Raw genomic sequence first — 25363 nt, 5'->3', positions numbered from 1 at the left:
ACAGTCCCACCTGCTTCACCTGGCATACCTGCAACCCCCACCATAATCAACTGCTGCATTCTGGAAGAAATATAACATTCAAAAGGCCATAAATTTCTTCATCAAAGCCTGGAATAATACAACACTGGCAACTGTTAAACACGTACGGTGTGGGGGGTGGTGCAGCGGGGGCATTCTAAATGTGCTGCCATGCCTCGGAACCCCTGTTATTTACATCCATCAGGCATGTTGTCTACTGCTGTTAAGGTGACTGACCATATTTTTGTTATTGTAGCTATATCTGCAGTATATGTCTGAAAAATTTTCCCTTTATTATGTCTCTAAGGGTCAAAAAATGTCAAGGTATGAGGGGGTACCGCCCATATGTAATTTTTCTCATAAGATTATGTATTCACAGTGTACAATTTCAAAGTGCGCGAGGACAAGGACTGCCCAACCACTCTTGTGCTGTGCAAGCCCACTGTATTTTATTTTTATTTTTTTTCGGTATTGGTAAGAAGGAACCCTTTTTTGCATGATTTAGGGAACAATTTCCACCGCAAACAAATCCTAAGGCCTGAAATAGGGTGGTCAAATTCGAAATAATATCCTTAAACTGGTACTAAATATATATATATATAATTTTTTCTCTGGAGAGAGGATTTACCCATATTTCGATTTTAATTGACAGTATTTTCAACCACATATGATCACATATTTACCCAAACCTGTCCTAACTCCCATTAACCCGCCCCGTCCCGTTGACGTATGGGTACGTTGCAACATTTTGCATTTGCCAGTCCCGATGACGTACTGGTATGTTGTGCAATTGCAAGGTCCCTAATTTGCACAATTTTCAATTTTCACGCATGATTTTTCGTACGTATACACAGGACACCTTCCTCTATTCCTCTACAAGATGCCAAGCAGGGACAATGCCTTACACCGCATAACCTCCCCCTCCCCCCCTGCACGCCATTGTCTCGGAAATTCATCTGTTACCAGTGACCTGGCCAATAAAGACATTCAGGGCCAGAGTAATTCCCCAATTGATGACAATGTGGAGGACAAAGTTTACATAGCATCAGAGGAAGAAACAGTCAGAAATGATGAGCAGGTAATGTGGCAAAAGAAGGTCAGGTATGATGAGTTAGTGAGTGAAACAATGCTTATAATGCCTATATTACTGTTTGAAAACCAATATACTCTCGTATTACATATAAATTTGGACCAAGTATATAAATAAATACCATTTATGAGTGGTGTGAAATAGTTACTCTCCCACAGAACTTGTTTTCTTTGGTGCCAGCCTGTTAGAAAACTCAGTCAGGTAAGGAGGTACTGCTACCTGTATTGAGTATTTTAAACCTCAGGTGAGCGATTTCTCTATGAAATTTCGATGTTTCTCACCAAAAGTGGAGGTTTTAGCCAAAAAAAAAAAATTTTGAAAATACCTCAGGATTGGCGGGTGTCGGAGGTGCAAAATAGCTTGGGACGTGTCAAGTTAAGGAGTTGAAGTCAAATACGAGTTAAAATTGTAAAATCGAACAAATTATTTACTTTTTAGTATTAACCAAACCTAATCTAATCTAACCTAACCTAACCTAACCTGGCCTAATCCCTGTGTGTGGCTGAAGTCATATATGAAAAAAAAAAAAAAAAAAAGGGAAATGAAACTGAATGAAGTGCTTTTTAACCCATTAACTGTGGCATTAGGTTTCATGGTCAATCCCACCATGCACAAAAAAATGGGATTCTTTTTTCTTCAAAAATCATTTTTGCTCTTATAAATGAAAGAGTGCATGGAAAATAATAGGAAACCAAATATGAGTTCATTATTTACCTTAGTTTGGCTGTGGAATGCTATTTGCGGACATTTGGGTGAAAAATGTAGCATGCAATTTTTTTTAAATAACAGCTTGAGCATATGATGTACGCAACAGTCGCATGCTATTCTTCATATGATGTATGTAGCAGCTATCGGGTTAATTAAACTAACCTAACCTACCAAATCAGACCTAATCCAACCAAATTTAATCCTCAACCTAACCTACATTAACTGTGAAAGCTCATAAATCTGGGGGCAGGGACGGGCTAACGTCACCCTCCACAAGCCATGACTATACAGTGAGTTGATACTGCACGAACAAAAACACCTAAAGGACATATTTGCAAGAAAAATGTCATATGAAACCCCCCCTAAGCTGAGGAGTAAATATCATTGGAAAGGCTGGAATTCCCCTAGGGTGTGACTAAACGAAATGTAATACTACCTAAATTAGCATTATACAGGCACCTGACAGAATTAATGCCTAGCCTATAGGCTAGCCTAGGCCCTATACATCATGTGGATAGGCTAGGCTATTTAGACCGAGCCTGCGTGGTTGAACAGTTTTTCTACGGTAAGGCAAATTTCTTCAACACACTAGTCTTTATACCTAAAGCTTATATATGATTAACTTTTGATATTGAAAATTGATAGAGGACTTCAAAAATCTTACCTTCCCTCAAAGCTTGTGTCTTTGTACGTATGGCAAACGCAGGATTTGAATATTTGTGCAAGGTTACCATTGAAAATACTCAAACTTCGCTATAGGTAGCAAGATGGAATGGCAAAATATCTAGAATAATGCCACAGATACTAAAATATCATTTAAAATGGCTCAAATAACTATAACATTTATAAAATGTCATTAGATGTAAAAAGTAAATATTTATACATAATCAAAGTCAATTCCTCTATATCTAGCGAGAAAGTTTGGCTAGATTGTATGAACATGGCAACACTGTGTTTGAGGAGTGTTGTTTACGTCGATGATATAGTATTATTTCGCATTCGTAAAAATAAATAAATAAATAATAATAATAATAATAATAAAGAAAATGTTTAATAAGCACATAAAAAGTATTACTTTGAGTATCATGAATATCTACTGTACCATCATCTGCTTCTCTACGGGAAGATCAGCTCCCGGCTACGGCCAAAGTACGTACCAGGGTAGAGAGGCCCTTGGCTACAGCCTCAGTACGTACCGGAGAGAGCGCGGCGTTTGTGCATCCCTCTCCAGCTTTTCCATACTACGGGAGCAACACCGCGCCGACGGCCACTGTACGTGGCGGGGAAGGAGAGGCCACTGTACTCCCTTCAGTTGCTCCTCATACGACGGGTAGGCTTACGGCCACAGCCGCAGTACGTACCAGGGTAGAGGCCCTTGGCTACGGCCTCAGTACGTACCGGAGAGAGCGCGGCCCCTGTGCACCCCTCTCCTGCTTTTCCCTACTACGGGAGCAACACCGCGCCGACGGCCACTGTACGTGGCAGGGAAGGAGCGGCCACTGTACGCCCTTCAGTTGCTCCTCGTACGACGGGTAGGCTTACGGCCACAGCCGCAGTATGTACCAGGGTAAGGCGACCTGAGGCTCCGGCCTCAGTACGTACCGGAGAGGACACGGACTCCGTGAATCCTTCTCCTGCCTCTTCCCCCTGTGGGAGCCCTTCGTCACCATCCGAGAGTGTTGCCCCGAAGGTGTCGCCAGAGTGGTGGCAAGGCCCGATACCGGACCTACCTTCTACGCCTGGGAGATCTCTGTTCCTGCCAGACACCAGACAGAGACGGTGCCGCAGCCCAACACTGTTGGCGCCTCTCCCTATAGGCGACCGCAGTCCCAGGACCCCCAGGCCCGACCAGCAGACTCCAGACGAGGGCAACCCAGGCTCCCTCACCCCACGGAGCCAGAGACGACAGGACCGCCTCCTCCAGCTGTTCCGCCCCAGTCCCGAGGGCCACCTCTCAGGTCGAGGCCCCCAGACAGGAGGTTGAAAGAAGTGATATCACAACTACACCCACTGTGTAAATCTTTGAAAATATGACGCTCAGTATAACAGTCTGGTCTGTAAATATGTGATAGCAATGATATGAAGTGGAAACAGATGTAATGTTAGCAGGAAAGTAATGTATAAGTTGAAAAATAGTGTAAGTTGTAACAATTGATATCACGAGTACACCCACTGTGTAAATCTGCGAAAATATTACGCTCAGTAGAACAGTCGGGTCTGTAAATATGTGATAGCAATGATATAAAGTGGAAAAGGGTGTAATGTTAGTGGGAAAGTAATTTATAAGTTGAATAATAGTATAAGCTGAAACAAATGATATCGCGATTACACTCACTGTGTAAATATGCGATAATATGACGCTCAGTATAATAGTAAGGTCTCCAATTATGTGATAGCAGTGATATAAAGTGGAAACATGTGTAATGTTAGTGGAGAAGTATTATATAAGTACTACTAGTACTACTAGTGTTTAGCAGGGCTCTCTTTCGAGACCGGGGTTTAGACAAATAAGAGAGAGGCAGGACACAAAAACTCCAGGCAACAACATTACACGTGTATTGCTTAGTTGGACAGGGGAATAAGTAGATGTTACAGGCACAAGTATACTGGGCGATTATAAACTCTTATGTCTAGATATGGTTAGCAGTATCTTCCAGGATACTGTTTTGAGTCACAGTGAATAGCACTTGAGGCAGGGCGTTCTTAATCAGGGAAGTCCAGGGTCTCTATGCATGTGGAGTTGTTAAGGTTATTTCTCACTGGGAAGGGTTGTGTAAGCACTGGGGTCTGATTATGATTTTAGTATTACGAGATAATTTCGGATGGTAGCGTATTTACTTTGTTACCCTCAACTCGTATTTTGCTCTTAAACAGTTATTATCCCTTACTTCACCACTTTGATATTATTACTGAATTATTCCGTACGCTGTTCACTGTGTCTATTCTTCTCTCCATCACTGTCAATTCACTATTCTGCCTTGGCACTGCATGATCACTGTCAGTGCACAATTATTGTCACTCTGGTGTAATCTAGCGCCGTGGCAGCCAGGGGCACGGGCGGAGGGGCGGCACAGCTCCACTACTGACGGGGCTGGGCACCACCAGGGGCCTCCGCACCTAGAGGCCACGGGATCACACGCAGGGCCGTTCGTTCTTATCCAGGGCTGTGGGTGGCAATGGGTCCCGTGCTCTCAGGGCCGGGGACAGGAGTACGGCCCTCAGGACTGGGGCCAAACAGTTGCCTGACCCGGTCGTTCAGGCTCCTGACGGAGGATGAGGACCTCCGCTGTCGAGGTGTGGGGAGTTCCCGCCCGGGAGTTCTGGGGGCGGTCTGGGGTTCTCGAGGGCTGCGGTCCCCAGGGCTTAGCGGTGCCGACAGGAGGGGGCTGCGGCACCTGTCTGCGTCAGGGTCCATCAGATGGGTCTCCTCCAGAGCCAGTTGTAGGGAGCAGAGGCCAGGTGAGACTACAGGGCCTCTTCAATAGGCCTACTCCTCTACGCCCGAGACTCCCTCTGTGTCAGGGGTTAGAGAACAGGCGTCAGTTCCAGGCGGCGGAGCGGCTACAGGCCGTTTTCTGCCGTAGGGCCCGGCTACTGGCCGTGGCTTCCTGGGGGCACGGCTGCAGGCCATGCTGGGGAGCACTCTTAGAAGAGTATTAAAGGTGTGTTGCTCCCGGGTTTCATCATCTGCCTCCAGGCAGGCAGCAGTGACCAGGCATCTAGCCTGGATTAAAGTATCGTCCAAGTTGCCATCGAAAGTTAAACTATCCAGTTAGGATAGTGCCACCACTTTACCTAGTGATGGGGTGATGGCTTGAATCACGAGTTTCGTGAAATTCTGCCAGGTGAGCCCCGGGACGATCTTGGGTGCTATATTAGCTGCCGCTTTGCCCAGTAGCGGGAGTGTGACTGCAATTTTTTGCTTGTAATCCTCGAAACCAATATCTAGCAAAGGTTTAATAATTGCCAGGTATGTGTGTACATTATACTGTTCGGGGTCGAATTTAGGTAATTGCACATGTGGTTTGGTTGCTATTTTTCCAGTATTTCCTGATTACATCTCTCGTATGCCCGGGTCAAGAACCACCGTTGTCCACCAGTGTAATGCTAGGTGTTTTAGGGTCGGCTTCCCGTCCCTCTACGCCTAGTGTGTAGCTGGGCTTTCTTTCTAGACCGGAGCTTAGACAAAGAGAGAGGCAGGACACAAAAACTCAAGGCAACAACCTTACACGCGTATTACTAAATTCTACAGTGGAACGGGTAGATGTCACGAATACAGATACACTGGACAATTATAATTCTTAGGCCTAGATATGGGTTAGTATCACACAGGATACTACCCACGTCAAAGTCGGGCGAGGTTAATAGCAATTCGGGCAGCGGTTAATATACTATTATTGCAGGAAGTCAAAGTTTTACATATTTGTGGAGTGGGTGGTACTATTTTACTGTTGGCAGTTATTACTTTAACACTGGGGTCTGTATGGGTTTAGTATGATGAGGCGTTATCAGATGGTAGGGTATTCACCATAATAGACCCATATTTCACTGCCTGGCTGTGTTCACAGAATCACTGTTACTTTTATTCAGTCCACCACTTTTTTATTGTCACTAGTGCTTCTCTCACTGACTTCCTTTATATGGTTAATTCACTGCTCTGCCTTCACGTCACTAAGTCACAGACACTGTGTTATCACTGTCACTCCTTTCGGGTCTGGGCGTCGTGGCAGTCAGGTACAAGGGCAGCGAAGGTGATCCAGCCTCACTACTGATGGGGCTGGGTTCTGCTGGGGGCCTCTGTGTTCAGGGGCCATGGGATCACGCGTTGGGGAGGCGGTGGCTCAGTTGGTAGAGAGGTGGCCTGCAGTCCTACCGGACCCAGGTTCAAATCTCCGCTGGGGCAGGGAATAGTTTAAGGATTTGAATTTCGTTAAATCATACTTTACTTATCTACCAGTAGACCTGCCGACATGTAAAAATACCCCCGCTAATACCAATACAGCAGTCCTGTTTGAGACAGCCCTAACATGTGTTCAATAAGAATGGTGGGTATTAGCGCCGAAGTGGTGACATGTTGAGGTGTATGGTATGTAGGAGGACTACTGGGCCTTGATAGCAGGCTGTGAAGCCTATGCCCAGAGTCGGACACATACACACACACAAAAAAAGGGAGCATCCTCTCTCGTCCGGGGCTGCGCGTGGCGAAGGACCCCGTGCTTTCGGGGCTTGGGGCGGGAGTATGGCCCTCAGGGCCGGGGCCGAATAACTGCCTGAACTTCTCGCTCAGGTGCCTGACGGGGGACGAAGATCTCTGGCGTCTGAGTGTAGGGAAGTCCCGCCTGGGGGTCCTGGGGACAGTCTAGGGGTCCCGAGGGCTGCAGTCCCTGCTGCTCGGTGGTGCCGTCAGGAAGGGGCTGCGGCGTCGGCCTATGTCGGGGTCCATCAGGTGAGTCCTCTCCAGATCTGGCTGCAAGGAAATGAGTCCAGGGGAAGTCATGAGGCCTCTCCAGTACTCCTGGCTGGGGACTCCCTCTGAGTCGTAGGTTGGTGAACAGGAGTCAGCATCTGACGGAGGAGTGGCTACAGGCTGTCTCCTGCCATAGGGCCCAGCTACTGGCCGTGGCCTTCGAGGGGCGCGGCTACAGGCCATCGCTAAGGCCCGGCTACTGGCCGTGGCCTGGGGAAGGGAGCAGCTACAAGCCAACTCAGGGGCACCGTCAGAGCGGCTACAGGCTGTCTCCTGATTTCCCTCAGAGTGGCTACAGGCCATCTCCTTCATGAGGGTTTAGCTGCTACAGGCCATCTCGGGAAGGGCACCTTCAGAGCAGCTACAGGCCATCTCCTGACGAGGGCGGGAACGGCTACAAGCCGTCTCCTGTTTTCCCTCAGAGTGGCTACAGGCCGTCTCCTTCAGGAGGGTTGAGGGGCTACCGGCTGTCTCAGGGGTGCTGACTGGAGCTGGAGTAACAGCTCCACCCCAATGTTGGTTGGGTAAGGCTCTCCCGGAAGGTAGTCTTCTATTCCTGCTATGGTGGCGGTGGGCGAGCTCCGGGTCATAGGGCCGCACAGCCCGGGCGGACTTATGTCGTTGTCTCCCTGAGTGCTGGCGCGCTGTCGTTGCTCCTCTGTGGACTCTTTCTAGGGGTGTTAGGTCGCCCCCTGTGGCACTATACTGCATTTTACTTTCCTTGTCCTTCTGCCTATGGGTGACTTTACACTCCATCTTCTGTCTTTCCTTCATTGGTTTCCTCTTCCCTCTGCCTGTGGGTGACTCTACACTGGGTGACAAGCCAAATGGTTTCCTGTACACTACGAAACCATTTACTATGCTGGGTGGTAACCATATAACCAAATTATGGCACCTGGTGGTTTAGTGGGTAATTAACCCACAGCGTCCCATCAACATTCTTTAACGTCCTCACGTTTTGTCACTGCCAATCCCTTCGACGTACTTTAACGTGCCACAATTGCAAAGTCCATAATTTGCACAATTTTCAAAATTTGAGCGAGATTTTCAATTCGCCCACCCAGCCAAGCCTCCCCTACCTGCCACCAGGCGGGCAGCCTCCCAGACCCCGCGTGACCCGTGCGCGCCCTTGTCTCGGTCACTCACCTGTTAGCAGTGACCCAGATCAGACATGGCGAGTAAAGGTCTCTCTGAGGACAAAATACAATCCGCCCCGGATGCCTTCACTGGAGATAGTGATTCTCCACTAGATGACGATGTGGAGGATTGGGATTATGTGCAGCCTGAGGAGGAAATAATCAGCAGTGATGAGGAGGTCCCTTCACCAAGGAAAAAGCGGTATGTTACTTATCGTAAGGCGAGGGAAGGCCAGCCTGGACCTCATACACATGTACGAACCTCTCACCAGCCCCTAGAGAGAGATTCTGATGAGGACGAGGACAAGGATGAGGACGAGGATGGCGACTTAGGACGTGATGTTGCCTCGTGGTTGGGGAAGGAGAAAATTTCACCTCGAGGATCAGAAGGTGCAGCGAGAAGGCAGATCAGGTATGGTCCTTCTGTATTGTCTGGGGAAGGTGAAAGTGGTGTGGCAGAAGTGAGGGGTGAAAAGGAAAGTGGTGTGGTGGGAGTGTGGGGTGAAATGGAAAGTGGTGTGGCGGGAGTGAGCGGTGAAAGGGAAAGTGGTGTGAGGGAGGCAGCATGAGCACATGGTGTACATGGGCATAGGGGAGGCGAGGTGGAGCCGCTCCCCAGCACATCTTTCGCCCCACAATATTCCCTTACTTCCTTCCCACAATCCCAGGATGTGGGGAAAGGAAGGAAAGGGAAGGGAAAGGGGAGAGAAAAAGGGAGAGGGAAGAGAAGTGCGAGTGATGAAGGGCGCCACTCTCCACCTCCCCAACCTCCCCCACCACCCTCCCCTCCCCACCCTGACGAAGGCGACGATGGTAGTGTGTCGTGGAACTGGGAAGATGGGAGTAATTTTACTCCCATCATTCACCCTTTCACTGAGGAGTGGCGGTCTGGTTGCACGGCTCGAGGTGTGCATGCGGGCTCCACTAGGGTGGATTTCTTCCACCTGTTCTTTGGGGAGGCGTTTGTGGGCCGCATAGTGGAGCAGACGAACCTCTCTGCAAGAAGCCAGCGCCGTGAAAGTGAACGTCTGGGTACAACCAGCAGGCACTCCCAGCAATATGACTATCCTGTAACCCTTTCTGAGATGTTCTTACTTTTTTCCCTGGTTTTCTTGATGGGTGTTGTAAGGAAAAGTCAAATTCCGGCATACTGGACCAATGACCCTATGACCAGCACATCTTTCTTTGGAAATGTAATGGGTCGTAATAGATTTCAGCAGATTCGCGGCCGCCTCCACTTTTTTTATCCAGACAACCCAGCTAATGCAAATAACACTGATAAAATGAGGAGAATTAGGCTTGTTTTTGATCACCTACGGGAAATGTTCCGCTCCTCATTTTATCCTTACAGAGACCTCATCATAGACGAGAGTCTTGTGTTGTGGAGAGGTAATATTTCCTTTCACCAGTACATACCCAGCAAGAGACACCGTTTCGGGTTCAAGTTCTTTGTTATGTGTGACTGTAAGACTGGTTACGTGCAAGACATAGTCTTGTATACGGGCGCACAGACAGACATAACAGAAGATCGTAGTATTGGACTCTCAGGGGCCGTGGTGAAGACAATGATAGAGGAGTACCTTCATCATGGTCATGTGTTGTACCTGGACAACTGGCACACTAGCCCTCTTCTCACTCAGTTCCTCCACCAACACGACACTGGAGTCTGTGGTACAGTAAAGTGAAACCGTCGCCATATGGTCAAGATAGGGAGGAAACTTGACAAGAACGAGGTGGTTTTCTTCCAGGCAAATAACATCCTTGCCACCCTATGGAACCACAACAGGGAAGTTTGCCTCCTGTCAACTGTACACAGCCCCCTGATGCACCGCACAGACTCCGTTGATCACTGTAGCGAGAGGAGGCACCACATCTGGAAACCTGAGTCGGTACTTGACTATAATCTCAACATGAGGCAAGTGGATCAGTCAGACTCCATGATTTCCAGTGTGGACTGTGCCAGGACCACGATGAAGTGGTACAAAAAGTTCTTTTTCCACTTGCTCGACATCACAGTCCTCAACGTACACTACCTCCACGCCATGACAAAGGGAATCTCTGAGACCTTTGAGGGGTTTGTGAGGGAGCTGTCACATGAAATTATCGCCAGGTACGCACAGGACAGGCCCACACACCGCACACGCACCCCCATGGCTGCCCAGACTCCCCTACGCCTCACAGGACGCCACTACCCAAGCACTATCCCTTCCCAACCAAACCATCGTAAACCCCAGCGCCGCTGCCATGTATGCAAGCACTCGACAGTAAGACCAGCCACTCAGAGAAAAGACACAAGGTACGAGTGTGTAGAGTGCAATGTTGCGTTGTGCCTTCAGCCCTGTTTCAAAGAGTATCATAACTACCTACATTACTGATACTGTGTGGCATGGCGATATAATGCTCAGTATAATGGTACGGCCAGTCAGTATGTGATAAGATTTATATAAAGTTGAAACGTGGGTAATGTTTGTGGTAAAATATTATATAAGTTGAGAAATAGTGTAAGTTGAAATAAGTGATATCACAACTACACCCACTGTGTATATCTGCGAAAATATGACGATCAGTATAACAATCTGGTCTGTAAATATGTGATAGCAATGATATGAAGTGGAAACAGATGTAATGTTAGCAGGAAAGTAATGTATAAGTTGAAAAATAGTGTAAGTTGTAACAATTGATATCACGAGTACACTCACTGTGTAAATCTGCGAAAATATTACGCTCAGTAGAACAGTCGGGTCTGTAAATATGTGATAGCAATGATATAAAGTGGAAAAGGGTGTAATGTTAGTGGGAGAGTAATTTATAAGTTGAATAATAGTGTAAGCTGAAACAAATGATATCGCGATTACACTCACTGTGTAAATATGTGATAATATGATGCTCAGTATAATAGTAAGGTCTCCAATTATGTGATAGCCATGATATAAAGAGGAAACATGTGTAATGTTAGTGGAGAAGTATTATATAAGTACAAAAATAGGTTGTAAGTTGAAATAATAGTCATAGCGACTTCACCCGCTGTGTTATTATGCATTATTATTACGCTAAATATTATCGTAAGGCCTGAAACTATTTCAAAGCAGCTCTCTAAAGTGGAAAAGGGTATAATGTTATTGGAAAAGTATTATGTAGGTTGAAAAAACACAATGCGAGCTGAAACAACAGTCACAGAGAGTTCACTCACTATGTAAATATGCGCTAACATTACGCTAAATGTTATTGAATATGTAAAAACAGTTCTCTAAAGTGGAAAATAGTATAATGTTATTGGAGATGTATTATGTAAGTTGAAAAAATGATATGTATGATGAATCAGCAATGTTAACGATTCATCAGTGAACAGTTTGGCCGATTTCGCTCGGTTCGACTGATGGAACAAAGCTTATTTCACCTCTATTTTTGTATAAAATCCAATTTACTCTTGTACCACACGTTTTTTTGTTTGTAATAAATACATATCTACCTACTTTTATTGGTTTCCCAAACTTATAATACCATAGAAAACGTGAGAGCCACAGACCACGGTACCAGGTGTAATGAAGGTATACCTGTTTAGGCCACTTATGGACCCCGGTGAACACTTTCTTTGTGACTGACCATTGTTTCTGACCAAAAGCGGAAGCTTGAGCCAAAAAAAATTTTGGTCCCACAATGGTCGGGATTGGGGGGGTCAGTGGTGAAAAAGTGATCGGGACGGGGCAGGTCAAGGTGCTCCAATCAGACTGAGCCAGTGAAAGTTTATATCCAACAGGTGGTTGGGGTTTATTGCTCACATAATGCCACTCACAGGGATGAGTGAGGCTGGTCACTCTCATCTCAAATATCAGGACCAACTGCCTAGCCCCAGGCTCCTATGCTCCCCATGGGGCAATGTAGGACTGGATGATGGATGGATGGATAGATGGATCTACTGCCAGATGCCTTAATCCTGTAAGAGGTAGCCACAAACATATTGCCTCCATGTCGCCGTGTCGCCTGCCATTTCACTGCCCTGCTCCCAGCTCACACATCCCTCTCTCATATACCTCTCCACTCCATCCCTCCATCTCATACTTGGCCTCCCCCTCCCTCACCCCCCCCTCCACCTCACTCAAATACACTCTCCTCATCAGTCTCTCGCTCCCCATCCTCTCCACATGACCAAACCACTTCAATGTCTTTCTTCTAACGCTTTCTATCACATCCACATCCACACACAACACTCCTTCACTTTCTTATTTGTCAGTCTGTCTCTCCATGTAACTCCACATGCTCCTCTCAAATACCTCATTTCCACTGCTCTCACTCTTGACTTGTGTCCCTCCAACAAGGTCCAAACTTCACTTCCATTCATTATGTGCTTGTAGTTATACTTCAGTATGCTCTTATTTAGATAACTGCAGTTATAAAAAGATATGATGACTTATTGTCCAAATACTATTGTCAATCATGATATGATTATTACAAAATAATGATGAACACGGCAGGACTACGGATGCCGTGAACTGTGCAAATGCTGTTAGCAGTCTGTGTGTTTCTGACAAGTGTTTTAATCTTATTTATGTCTGACAATAATTTATGTGGCTGTTGTACTTATAAGATATATGGTCCACACAGTGTCACATCACAGATTACATGAGGTAAAACAGGCTCAGCCAAATCATGCGTGTCTATAACATTAACATATGCATCACCCAAAAAATGATGGAAACACCCCCAAAAAACTCCTTCAACAAATGTCTGCATTTCTTGACTACACAAATTTTAATACTACCAGTTCTGCAAAATATACAAGATTATTCTTTGAGATGATAAATGAGACACAACATGCTAAAGCCTGCCTTCAAAATTAATCACTTGGATCCAGGTGACATCGCATTGATATATTCATGCTGTTACCAGACTATTCTGTTCAGTTCAGGAAAGATTTCATGTATCAAAAGGTGTTATCGATGCTGCACTTAACATCTTCATTTTAAAAAGTCTATCCACTGACTATAATTGTGAGGAGATGGCATGTATATACTGGGGGAAAAAAAAAAAAAAAAAAAGACAGCCCTACACTCAACAGATTAAGAGCTATAAACAGAAAGTCTTGTCAAGTAAACATTTGCCTCTGAACCACTCTGTCATAAAAGTATTCTCTGGTGTCAGGCCCTGCATGTTTAGTGAGGAGTGTGCCTGGTCTGGTTTGATGGCAGGAGGTAATACACGTCGACACTCCCCTCGTCGCTGGTGCTCCAGGTAGGCTCTTTTCAGCTGTTCTAGTTGTTGTTTATCAAGGCATGGAAGGCATAACTGACATTCTACCTTCTTACAGGCAGATTTTCCACCCTGGCAAGAAGTATGGCAATGGTCTGGAAACACCACCACATCCTTGTCAGACACCTGCATCTCCTCTTCATCGGTAGAACTTGGAGCCAGGCTCTTAGAGTGAACTGCCCGTCCCACACCAACAAGGGACAATAAGTTATACACCACCTGCTCGTACAGGAGGCGGTTCTGCTTGAAGTGAGCTGAGGATAAGTTAGGTGACATGTTGGCTTCCATGAGGTGAACCTTTAAGGTATCGTCAATGACAAAGTCAAATCGCATCATCTCAAAGAAGTTACCCGTGCTGGGGTAATGTGATGCTGCCTGGATCAGAGCTGCTTCTTTATCATAAAACACATTCCTGATGGCCTCGTTGACTGCCTCCCACACAACAGAAGGATCCTGTACAGGCATCATAGTGAACATTAAACACAATGCTGTAAAGTGTACAGTGAGGGATGAAAGTTCTCCTGCTATTTCACTGTTTCCTTTGTTGTCAGACCATGTTAATCATTTTCCTCCCTGATGTTTTATATAAAAGGGAATTAGGTATAGGCAGAGGAACATACCATTTCTCTCTCAGCCTAGGAATATTATCCAGCAAAGGAAAGTGATTAACAGAAGTGAAATGTCTGGTGAACTTTTGTCCCCAACCATAGAGGCAAAACATTATTGATATTTATTATTTGAATACAGATAAAAACATTCAAAACAAACATATTTAATACTCTGCTCAAGCATCACTATTGACTACACTTATTGCATACCTTATCTTGCAGTCTCAACCAGGCATCAAATGATCCCTTCATACCAAAGCCAAAGCTGACATAGAATTGAGCCAGAGATGGGACTTTCCACGTGGGTAGATAGTCATCTCCCACTACATACTTGTCCTTTATTTTGGCATCAAATGGATGATATTTCTCTGGGCAAAATCTGAAATAATAAAACAGTTTCATGTTAGATGTACCCTGAGATGGTCTGATCATGTCAACAGAATGGAGAAAGAGACACTGATTAGCACAATATACTTAAGTGAGGTGGAGGGGGAGACTGGCGATGAGACGGGGGGGATGGAGTGGAGAGGTGTCTGGGTGAGGGGGATGGACAAAGAGAGGGCGGCCTGATAGTGGAGGAGAAAATGACATGGAGACAATTCATGTGTGGCCACCCCTTCTGGGATTAAGGTGTCTGACTAAAAACAGACTAACTGAAAGTTCCAGCAGTACACGTTAAGCAAATCTGGCAGCTATACCCATTTTCAGAGTACTGCACCAATTACTGTATGGTATATGGAAAATGTTATATTTTGGAAATACATTCATCATCAGTCACTGCAAGTCCATTGCTAAGCAAAGGCCTCCCCCATCCTTCTCCAAGAATTTCTTGATTGAGCTAATCTCTGGCAGGTTTTGCATGCAAACTTCTCAATCTCATCTCTTCATCTCATGTATGGCCTTTTTCTGCCACACTTGCAATCTCATGGAGTCCAGTCAGTCAGCCTCTTCATCAGTTATCCCTTATTCTTGCTACCTGACCTGCCTACTTCCATTTCTGTTCTTTTTTAACTTCTAAAATGTCTTTGACTTTAGTCTGATCTCCCACCCAAGTTCATCTTTTCCTGTCTCTCAAAGATATTCTCAACACTGACCTTTCCAGAACAGATTAGTTGGTTTTCCATTGACTTTGTCAGTTTGCAGGTCTCACAACTGTACTTCATAGTTGGGATTATACATCTGCTATATACTTTTTGTTTTATATATACTGGCAAACTACTTTTCATGATGTCTCCACATTTACCAAAAACTTTCCATCCAACTGTAATGTGTCTTTTTATTTCTTTAGCATGGTATTTCATTAGTTTTAGTATTTGCCCAAAGTAATTGTACTTCTCAAGTTCTTCAAGAAATTCTTTGCCTATATTCATGATGCTCTTTCGTGTAATGGGATGAAACATTACTTTTACTCCAGTTCCTTTTTGGCCCTGCTCTGAAGCATTCTCTGTTTAGGTCATTTAAATTTTTTTGCAGTGACTTTGCTGTTTCCAAGATTAGGACAATATAATCTGCATTTCTTAAATGGTTTAAAATTTCTTCATTTATGTTCACTCCTTTGTTCTCCCAGTCAAGCTTTCTGAAAATACTTTCAAGACATGCTGTAAATAATTTTGGGGAAGTTGTACCTCCCTGATACGTGCTTTTCTCAAGCTCAATTTTTTCTGAGCCTTTGTGTAGCTTAACTGTAGCAGTTCCCCCTTTATGTATGTTTTCAAGCAGTTTTACAATGTTCCTGTTTACACCTTGTTCTCGCAATGAATTTGTAGTTCCTGTGTGCCCCATCAAGTCGAAAGCCTTTTTGTAACTGACCAAACCTACGCACAGTGGTTTATTACAGTCTGTAGTTTTCTCTATCTACAGTATCTATCTATAACCAGATGCCTTAATCCCATAAAGGGTAGCCACAAACAAATCGCCTCCATGTTGCCCTGTCCCCCGTGATTTTGCTACTAGCCAGGGAGCCAGCCCCTCAAATCTTAGAAAAAGCGGACCTGAAGGATAAACTTTTGCGTCTTATATTTTTTTAATCAGTAACATTCCAGGAGCATGGAAAGTAAGATAATAATAAAAGCCTCATTGCAAAATTCATAAAATGAAGCATAGTTTAAAAGTGACTCTTCATGTCAAAAGCATTCAAGTAAGAAACACTTTATCTGCAACACAATAGTGCCATAACCTCATAGTATTAATTTTGCAGCTTGAATGCACTAAATACCCCTTCATTAAAACCAGTGCAACATGGTAGTTTTGCAAAGCAAATATATTTTCACATTTTATTGAAAAAATACATACGGAAATATGGGATTTACTGAAAAAAATATACATGTTTCTGATTAGTGTGTCTAAAATAACTACCAGGTACATTGTCTCACTTCTTTCATCAAAAAATGTCAAACTACTGATGTACTTTGAACACAGAAATACATTAGTAATTATACGGTATCTATGCCAACATAGGCTCGTAAAGTGAATCAACTGACTATTATCTCCAACCTAGAACTTTGCTAACTGTAGCCTATAACTTGAACTGACTTTTCCATAGTGGGTGAGTTTCTTTGTGATTATCATAACTAAAAATATAACTGAATATGAGAAATAAAATGACATTATCTCAAATAACTCACCCAAAAAATGAATCATCCTATGACTATTGTCACAGACACAAAACTTTGTTATTTGTATAACTTGAACTGACTTTACCAAACTGGTGAGTTTCTTATGTCTTTATTATGGTATGCTAAATACATAACTGAAAAAAAAAAAAAAGAAAAAAAAAAGAGGTAAAGACATCATCTCAAATCAACGAATCTTCATCTTCAGATGATTCCTGGGACTCAGTGCGTAAGCATTTATCAGCTTTACCAAGGCATGTACATCCTATACGGCAGGGTACCTGTGAGTCTGTGCATAGGCAGTTACGTAAGCATTTTGAAGCTCTGAACTTGCAAGAAGCTGGTTTTGCTGATGTTAATTTTGCTGGTTTGGTCATCATTATGGGTTGTAGTATGCCACTGACAACTCTTCTGCCATGCTGGGTGGCAGGTGACAGAGACCATTTGCACATGTGGGATCGCTTGTAAACAATAATTTGGTATAGTGCACGAAGTAAATGCTGATGAAAAGCATCAACAGTAGGAGATAAATTTCGCAGATCTGTTCTGCTTGATGCAAAAACATGTTCCCTCAACACATTTAGGTCTTCAAATGTCTTGGCATCATAAAGACTGGTCATAAAAGCTCTTGCTTCTTTAACAATGCCGTCTGTTAGATCCAGTTCAGCACCACTTCCACTGTAACATGATATCTCAGAAAACTGCCCAGCTTTCTGTCTATCTTCGTTGCCTTCCTTTTTCCACAACAGTAAATGTAGCTCACACTGTCACCTCCAGAAATCACGTAAGAGAATATCAGTGCACATGCAAGGGTTTGTCTTTCGGTTTGGTATATATCTGTATGAGGTCGCATGTACGTGCCATCTAAGACAGTACCTCATATATCTACGTGGCATTCCCCTATCTGCCACCTAGGGACACACCAGGTAGCAGTAGGATCCTGCCCCAAGCCCTTATAACATCCTTAATATATAATGAGGCCTGCCTGTACATTATCACACTGAAGAAGTCAAAATTACAGCCAGTCTCAGTGCTGCAACTCACCTGAAGAGCACATCTCCATCAAAGACATAGACCCTGAGGGGTTGAATGGAGGTGAGGATGGTGTAAACGCCTATGTCAAACTTATGTCCGTCCACCAGGAGTGGGTTGTGCACAAACTCCTGGACAAATGTGCCCTCTTCACCCAAATCCAGGGCATCCAGGTGTTCAATCTGTATGCCACGGTGGTTATTTGACTTCTGCACAAACATGAGCTCTGGATTCTTTTTTGCATACTCCAGAAGGTCAGATTTCTCAGCAGGCATTCTAAAGGCACGAGGAATATTAGGCAGCCCCGACACAGCCAGGTTGACCTTGTTGGTGATGAAGCCTGAGCCAGGAAAGTGGTTGACCCGCTGGTGTGGCTTGAGGCTGATCATGGATGTCTTGAGTTCCCTGAATGGATAGTTGTGAGACCAAAGCACTTCCCATCCATCATCTTCTTCGGTGAGTTCATACCCGAGCCGCATGAAGGTATTGGTGACATGGGTGAGGTAGCCAGACCCTTTACTGGAGCCTCTCACCCATGCCACTGGTTTGTCATAGTGACCTTGTCCGCGGGCTTCAGCAACTGCATTCCCACTTCCTACATCATCAACTGGAACACAAATTATGTTATTGTAAAAGGCCTTTCAAAATTACAGTAAAACCTCAATATAACGGACTTCAATAGACCAGAATTTGCTTTTATTAGACTCAAGGAGCTACCAGACTAAATTCCTATATATCAGAAAAAGTCCCATAAAGCCAGAAGCAGTATGGACTGCCTGACCACTTCAGCTATGTTCACCACAATAAGGTAAATAAAAGACATGTTTATCAGTGTACAGTACAGTATTATTGTATATATCATACCATCTGATTAATGTTGTGAGGTTATAACACAGTGCAGTACTGCAGTGGTAGTCAAAACAGTTTCAAAACCGTTCATGCGATCCAGACTAATGTATGATATATCAGAAAATGTCTTGATTAGCAGGGGGAAGTCCGGATGTTACGTTTATCGGACTTTCGCATTTTTCGGAATGGTTTGGGCCCCTATTAGTCCATTATAGTGAGGTCTTACTGTATAAGGTGAAATACATAAAACAAGCAGCCTCATTGATGACCTAATTTAACGTAAGAAAAAGGCTATACAATACACTGGACTAACATTACCTTTTTTCTTTTTTTTTTCCTTTTTTTTTTTTTTTTTTTGTGTCCGACTCTAGGCATAGGCTTCACAGCCTGCTACCAAGGCCCGGTAGTCCTCCTACATACTCTCCACCTCTTCATGTCACCACTTCGGTGCTAACATCCACTGTCCATATTGAATACATGCTAGGGCTGTCTCATACAGGATTGGTGTATTGGTATTAGTGGGGGTATTTTTACGACATGTCGGGAGGTCTTCTGTTAGATCAGTAAAGTCGGATTTCATGAAATTCAAATCCTTAAACTGTTCCCTGCCCCAGCAAGGATTTGAACCTGGGTCCGGTAGGACTGCAGGCCACCTCTCTACTGACTGAGCCACCACCGCCCCTGATATGACTGCAAGAATATCACTTAATTGGTGGTCTGTCAGACGTTTTACAGGATAAGCAACAAATACTAACACAGCTTGCATGTGTTTATGTCAATCAATTGGTGGTGATCCAAGGAGTTACCAGATACTGCAAGTTCCATACACTACTGTACCGTCACTCATAAAAGAAGTGGTACTTCACCAGCCAGCCCCTTGGTGCTCAGTATGGTAACAATGTAGGTCTTACTGCTTCAGGTTATTCAGGTGATGATCTGAGCTCTTACGTATGAGTGAATCCCGGTTTCTGATACATTTCATTTCCTGGTCGGCTAATGTAACTTTGGCAAGAGTAAAAACACTCACTGTGATTTTGCTTTGGTTATTAACCCATCCCGTGGCGTGGATGGGAGGAGAAATGGTGTAGGGGTAGTAGTGAAGAAGTATATAGATAGTGTATTGAAGGAGAAGAGTGGGTCGGACAGAGTTATGAGTTTAAGGATGGAAATTGAGGGGGTCCTAATTAATGTCATTAGTGCATACGCCCTGCAAGTGAGCAGACAAACTGGCAACTCTGATTCGTACAGGAACTTACGGTACCAGAAACGTCTCGAAGGTACGAGACTACCTAACTGGCAAATCCCCCTTCATAACACTACCCCCTCCCTAGTTCTTTGTCGTCCCAACAAAACTACACAATATATCCTATACAAACATAAATCTTAATCCTAATAAAACATCTAACTATACACAAAATAATGTTTCAACATATCAGGTCTTCTTCATCAGACGCTTGCCCTGTCCCTGCAGTACAGCAGCATTTCTTCCTATAATTCCCATTGTCACTACACTGCATGTCGTCTGTTCTTCCGTCTTCTTACATGTTATTCATCAAGATTCTCCTGCATTTCCTCAGTGGTGGGACTTTCTGGAAAAAACTGGCTGGTTGTTGCCTCTCGTCACCAGCCTTCACTAATGTACCCTTATCCTTCTCATCTGGACACTCACAATGACGCGTCCCATCTCACCACATGTCCGATATGCTTTTGTTGCAACTGAAGAACTCCTTACACTGCTCTGTTCTTGTTCCTTCTTCCATTTGTGACAATCTTTCTTTCTGTGCCCCGACCTCCCGCAGAACCAGCAGCCTCCTCCGGTCTTCTCCTGTTCCCTCTTCCACTTGTAGCAGTCCTCTTTTCTGTGTCCTGGCTTTTCACAGTACCAGCAACTTCCCTCAAATTTTTCCTTTTCACATACCTGCCCCTTTCTTGCCTTGAATCCTGCACTACGACCTGCTTGAAAGGTAGATGTACTGGACCTGACATAGGACTCAAATTCTAGAGCCCTGGCTAGTGCTTCTTGCATGCTTCTTGGTTGTGCCTGCTTCACTTGCACTTTCAACTCTGCACTGTCAAGAGCATCAATGAACTGGTCCCTCAGTAGAATAGCCAACAGGTTAGGTGCTGCTCCAGAGTACGCCTTGTATGCCATACTCTCCAGGTCATGAGCAAGCTGCTGTAGGGATTCTCCTCGAGCCCGTATACGGCCCCGGAATCTTGCTCTGTACACCTCAGTCCGGTACATGGTCCCATATCTGCGCTCCAGCACTTCTACTAGGGACTGATAGCTGTTCCTTTCCATCACTGACATCTGACCCAGAATTTCCATTGCGGCACCGTTAAGGCTAGTAGCAAGCTGCACTGCCCTCTGCCTATCATCCCAACCATTCTGATCCGCTAGTAACTCAAACTGTGCACGGTAAGCTTCCCAAGATACTCTACCATCAAATTCCTGAGGTTTCTTTTTAACTGGAGCCCCATTATAGCCATGCACTTCACTGGTTTGGGGCCTAAAAACTGGGGCATCATAATTAAGGCCAGGACTTAAATCTGCCAACGGCCATACCACGTTGAGTACACCGCTTCCCGTCCGATCAGCGAAGTTAAGCAACGTTGGGTCTGGTTAGTACTTGGATGGGTGACCGCCTGGGAACACCAGATGCTGTTGGCATCCCTACGTGTCAAGTGGGGTTGGTGGAGGATTAGTGCCCCTCCCTGTAAAACAATTAACTCTAAGCCCTTGGCCACCCCGTTTGGGATACATGGCGTCTGGCAATGAATGAATGAATGAAACTTAAATCTCCTACATTCTGATTATTCAACGCTGTAATGCTACCTTCAGATGCTTGGGATCCATCAAGATTTACCATACGCTGTCCATTCCTTTCATATGCTCCCTGTACACTAACCTGAGGCTCAGCAGTGCAATATTTCTCTACAGCCTCAAATTTCTCACTGATTATCTTCACATGATCAACTACATGCTTCAACTGGTTATCTACATGCCGTCTGCACTCCGTCACTACTTCCTCACTAATTGACTTCAACTGGTCGTCTACATGCTGTCTGCACTCCACCACTATTCCCTCATTAATCTTCAGCTTTTTGTCCACATGCTGTCTGCACTGTGTCACTATTCCCTCACTAATCTTCAGCTGGTTTTCCACATACCGTTTGCACTCCGTCACTATTTCCTCACTAACTGTCTTCAACTGTTTGTTTACATGCTGTTTACACTCTATCACCTTATTTCTTACCTCATACTTCTGCTGCCGTAGCTCAGCGTATACCTCCTTCTTCAATTGTTCCTGTTCATCCTTCATTTCCCCCATGAAAGCATCTAGCTGTCCTTGCATTCTCAGCTGTAATTCCCTCTGTTGTTCCTGTAGTGCCTCCTGAAGCTGTTCATATCGTTCTTTCTGTTCTTTGTTTTGTGCCTGCAATTGTTCTTTAATTTCATTTCTGAACTTTTTCTGTTCTCCACTTTGTGGCTCTAGTTTATCACTCTGTGCCTGTATTAGCTTCACAATTGTTGCCAGGGAAATTTCCTCCTCCTGTCCAGCTCTAGATCTTATTTTCACACCTTCTGCTTCCATGTCGAAGGCTAGACTCACTGCAGCCCTGAATAATCCCACTCCTGACACCAGTGTTACGTCCCAGTCCCACACTGCAACAGGCTCCAACAGCAGTAGTACAGTACAGGAAGGACGTTGGCCAGTGAGTTGTTGTTCTTATGGTCAGCCTTTAGGTGTGCAGTACACAAGATCAGCTGAGGCAAAAATAAACACTGGCTCCTTAAAGTTCATAAACACTGGCTCCTTAAAGTTCAGTCTTTATTTTCCAAATAATTCCACTTAATTCTTTCCAACTTCACAGTTCTCACAAGCACTGGAGCTATACACACTTTACTAACTGTTATTACACTTAATGTTTAACAACACTTCACAGTTAGTACACTTAATGCTTGCTAACACTTCACTTATTACACAAGTACTGAAAATAATCTTCACTGACAGTAATTACACTTAATACACTTCACTGTCTTCTCAAGTTCCAATGATATACAAACTTCAATAACCCGTCACTGTTTGCCACTGTTTTCACAAGTACCAAAAATATACAACCTTCACTGACACTGACACTGCACCAAAACCGACTGCACTTCACACAAACTGACCCCAAACCCAACTAAACTCCAAACTGACTGACTAACTAAGCTCTTCCCCATCCTTATATAAGCTTGCATTACTCTCGAAACTTCTACTTCTCCAACATTCTAGGACATACTGTCTTGCATCAGCCCCTAGCAACAACAGTTACCAACTACGAGACATCAAAACATTCTAGAGTTGTCTTACATTACATAACACTCTAAATCATTTACCATACGAACTTAAACTGCATGATTTAACAAGCAATCACTTAAATAAAACATTATAAAGAAAAAGAGCACAAAAATAAATGAATGTTTAACTTACGAAATAACTAAGCTCACAAACAGCAGACAAACTGGCAACTCTGATTCGTACAGGAACTTAAGGTACCAGAAACGTTTCGAAGGTACGAGACTACCTAACTGGCAAATCCCCCTTCATATGCATGAATTTTGCAAGTTTAACTTTCGCGCCGCAATTACAGTACCAATTAGGCGCGATAATAGTGACTGTACTGTGTATAGATAGATAGATAGATAGATAAATAGACAGATAGATAGATGGATAGATAGACAGACAGATAGATATATATATATATATATGTATATATGTATATATATATATATATATATATATATATATATATATATATATATATATATATATATATATATATCTATCTATCTATCTATACACAGTAATCCTTCCAATATCCGACGTAATAGGGCCATAGGCAGGTCCGGATACTGGTCCTGTCCGGATATTGGGTCCCAGCTTATGGACTTGTACTTATGGACCCTAACTTAGAGAAACACCTATACAACTCCCTCTGGACATGCATAGCACCTATTTAAGACCCAAATCACACCAATAAGGCACATAAATGACTGAAATAAATGCAAAAGAAGCATAAAATGAGGGTTTAGAAGTAGGTTCATACAATATTAAACATTCTGGTTACTGGCTCCTGGACTGGTACTTATGGACCCTAACCTAGCCTAACTCAGAAAAACACCTTCCTACTGCACATGCATAGCTCCTAACACCCTATTCACACCAATAAAGGACATTAAAGAGTGAAATGAGGTGTTTGAGGTAAGTATAGTATGGAAAAAAGTACAGTATGAAACATTCTGCCTACTTACAGCAAGTCCATGGCCACCTCAATGAATAACCGCCTCCTCTCGGACTCTGACAGTAAGAAGGATTTCCTGAAGCACTTCCAGGACACTGTTCATGAAGTCTTGCACTGAACTTAGTCAATCGCACTCAGAAGTCCATTCTCTTCACAGTGCGCACTCTTGTCTAATTAATGCTCCATTGTAACTTACTAAGTGTTGCACTCTGCATTTTAACTTTTCCCATTTTTCTAATAATTTTCTAAAGCAAAAACAAACAAGTCAATTTACATTAAATTTTGTTCCAAATTAGTCTTTTCACTCACAACTGTAAATCCTTAACACAACACACTTTTTTTCACTGCACAACACTGTAAATTCCCGTGTGGTCTAGTGGAGAAGTTCTTGCTGTTTAATCACTGTCAGAGTCCAAGAGTATCACTGGCAGGTGACCCAGGGGTGCATCGCTGGGTCGTGGTGATGGTGTACCCACTGCAGACGACTCTGATGACAGACGCAAACTCACGTCGAGCGGTGACTCCACCGTGGCTGATGTGCTGGGCTGTGGCTCGGAGCATGAGGGCCTGTCTTGGGGAGGCAACGGAGTGGAGCCAGGGCTGGGCACAGCGGGGGTCACGGGCCTGAAAAAACTGTCAATGGTTGATTGACGCAAGGACCGACAATTCTGACGATTGATGATGCGCTGCCTGAAAGCACGCACTTCCTCCACAAGTTCCAAGGGTTTCATCTCCCAGTCGCAGTCCGGGTGTTCCAGGTAGTCAAGGACGAACTCTAGGTGTTCCTGGAGTGTGCTCAGCGATGGCTGGAGTAGTGTCCAGCTGAGAGGAGTCCGCATCATCGTCACCTTCCTCGTCGGAATGTTCAAGCTCGGTACTGACACCTGCAACTGAAGACGCGATCTCGATATCAGACAATGTCTGATACCCAAGATCGCCCTCGTCGTCTTCCAACCACTCACGCACATCGTCCACATCAACATCGTCGCCATGCGTACGTAGCCATGCATGGAAGTCATCCACGTCAAACCCTAGAAAATCGTACTCCACATCCATTCAGGGAAGCAGACGAGACCAACCATTTTCTAGAGTCTTGACAGGGACTTCCTTCCATGCACTGGCCCAGTTGTAGAGTGCAGACTTGATGTTGTAGCGGCGAAGGTTTTCCAAAGTCCGCTGGCTTCGTGTGTCCCGTCCCTCCCTGCGCTCGTCCTCGTCCTCAAGAACAACCATCACCTCGTCCAGGAACTTCCGTCAGTATAGGCACTTTGTCGCCACGATCACTCCTTAGTCCATTAGTTGGATGA

General features: G+C 44.4%; 1 protein-coding gene and 1 non-coding gene across 6 annotated transcripts in view; one reads left to right on the top strand and one right to left on the bottom strand.

The window, feature by feature from the left end:
• Nucleotides 1-25363, bottom strand: part of TTLL15 (tubulin tyrosine ligase-like 15) — a 180488-nt gene that overhangs the window by 145512 nt on the left and 9613 nt on the right. For 4 of the 5 annotated variants that reach the window (XM_080268190.1, XM_080268191.1, XM_080268188.1 and 1 more), the window contains exons 3-5: nucleotides 17931-18525; nucleotides 14485-14653; nucleotides 12174-14119 (exon numbers count right to left, since the gene is read on the bottom strand). In XM_080268190.1, the coding sequence (XP_080124316.1) occupies nucleotides 13484-14119; nucleotides 14485-14653; nucleotides 17931-18525 (1400 nt within the window). In that variant the 3' untranslated portion in view covers nucleotides 12174-13483. Of the gene's footprint in view, nucleotides 1-12173; nucleotides 14120-14484; nucleotides 14654-17930; nucleotides 18526-25363 lie in introns of those variants that run through there. The other variant, XR_013896318.1, reaches the window with a different exon arrangement.
• On the top strand, nucleotides 21320-21438 carry LOC145394308 (5S ribosomal RNA). The gene has a single exon (XR_013896381.1). It is a non-coding gene; the product is annotated as a 5S ribosomal RNA (ribosomal RNA).

The sequence above is a fragment of the Coenobita brevimanus genome, chromosome 26, assembly GCF_032717465.1.
Source record: "Coenobita brevimanus isolate Jiangsu-jjx chromosome 26, ASM3271746v2, whole genome shotgun sequence".
Classification (NCBI taxonomy): domain Eukaryota; kingdom Metazoa; phylum Arthropoda; class Malacostraca; order Decapoda; family Coenobitidae; genus Coenobita; species Coenobita brevimanus.
Note: the sequence above shows the minus strand (reverse complement) of the source record. Positions and strands in the feature narration are given on the sequence as shown.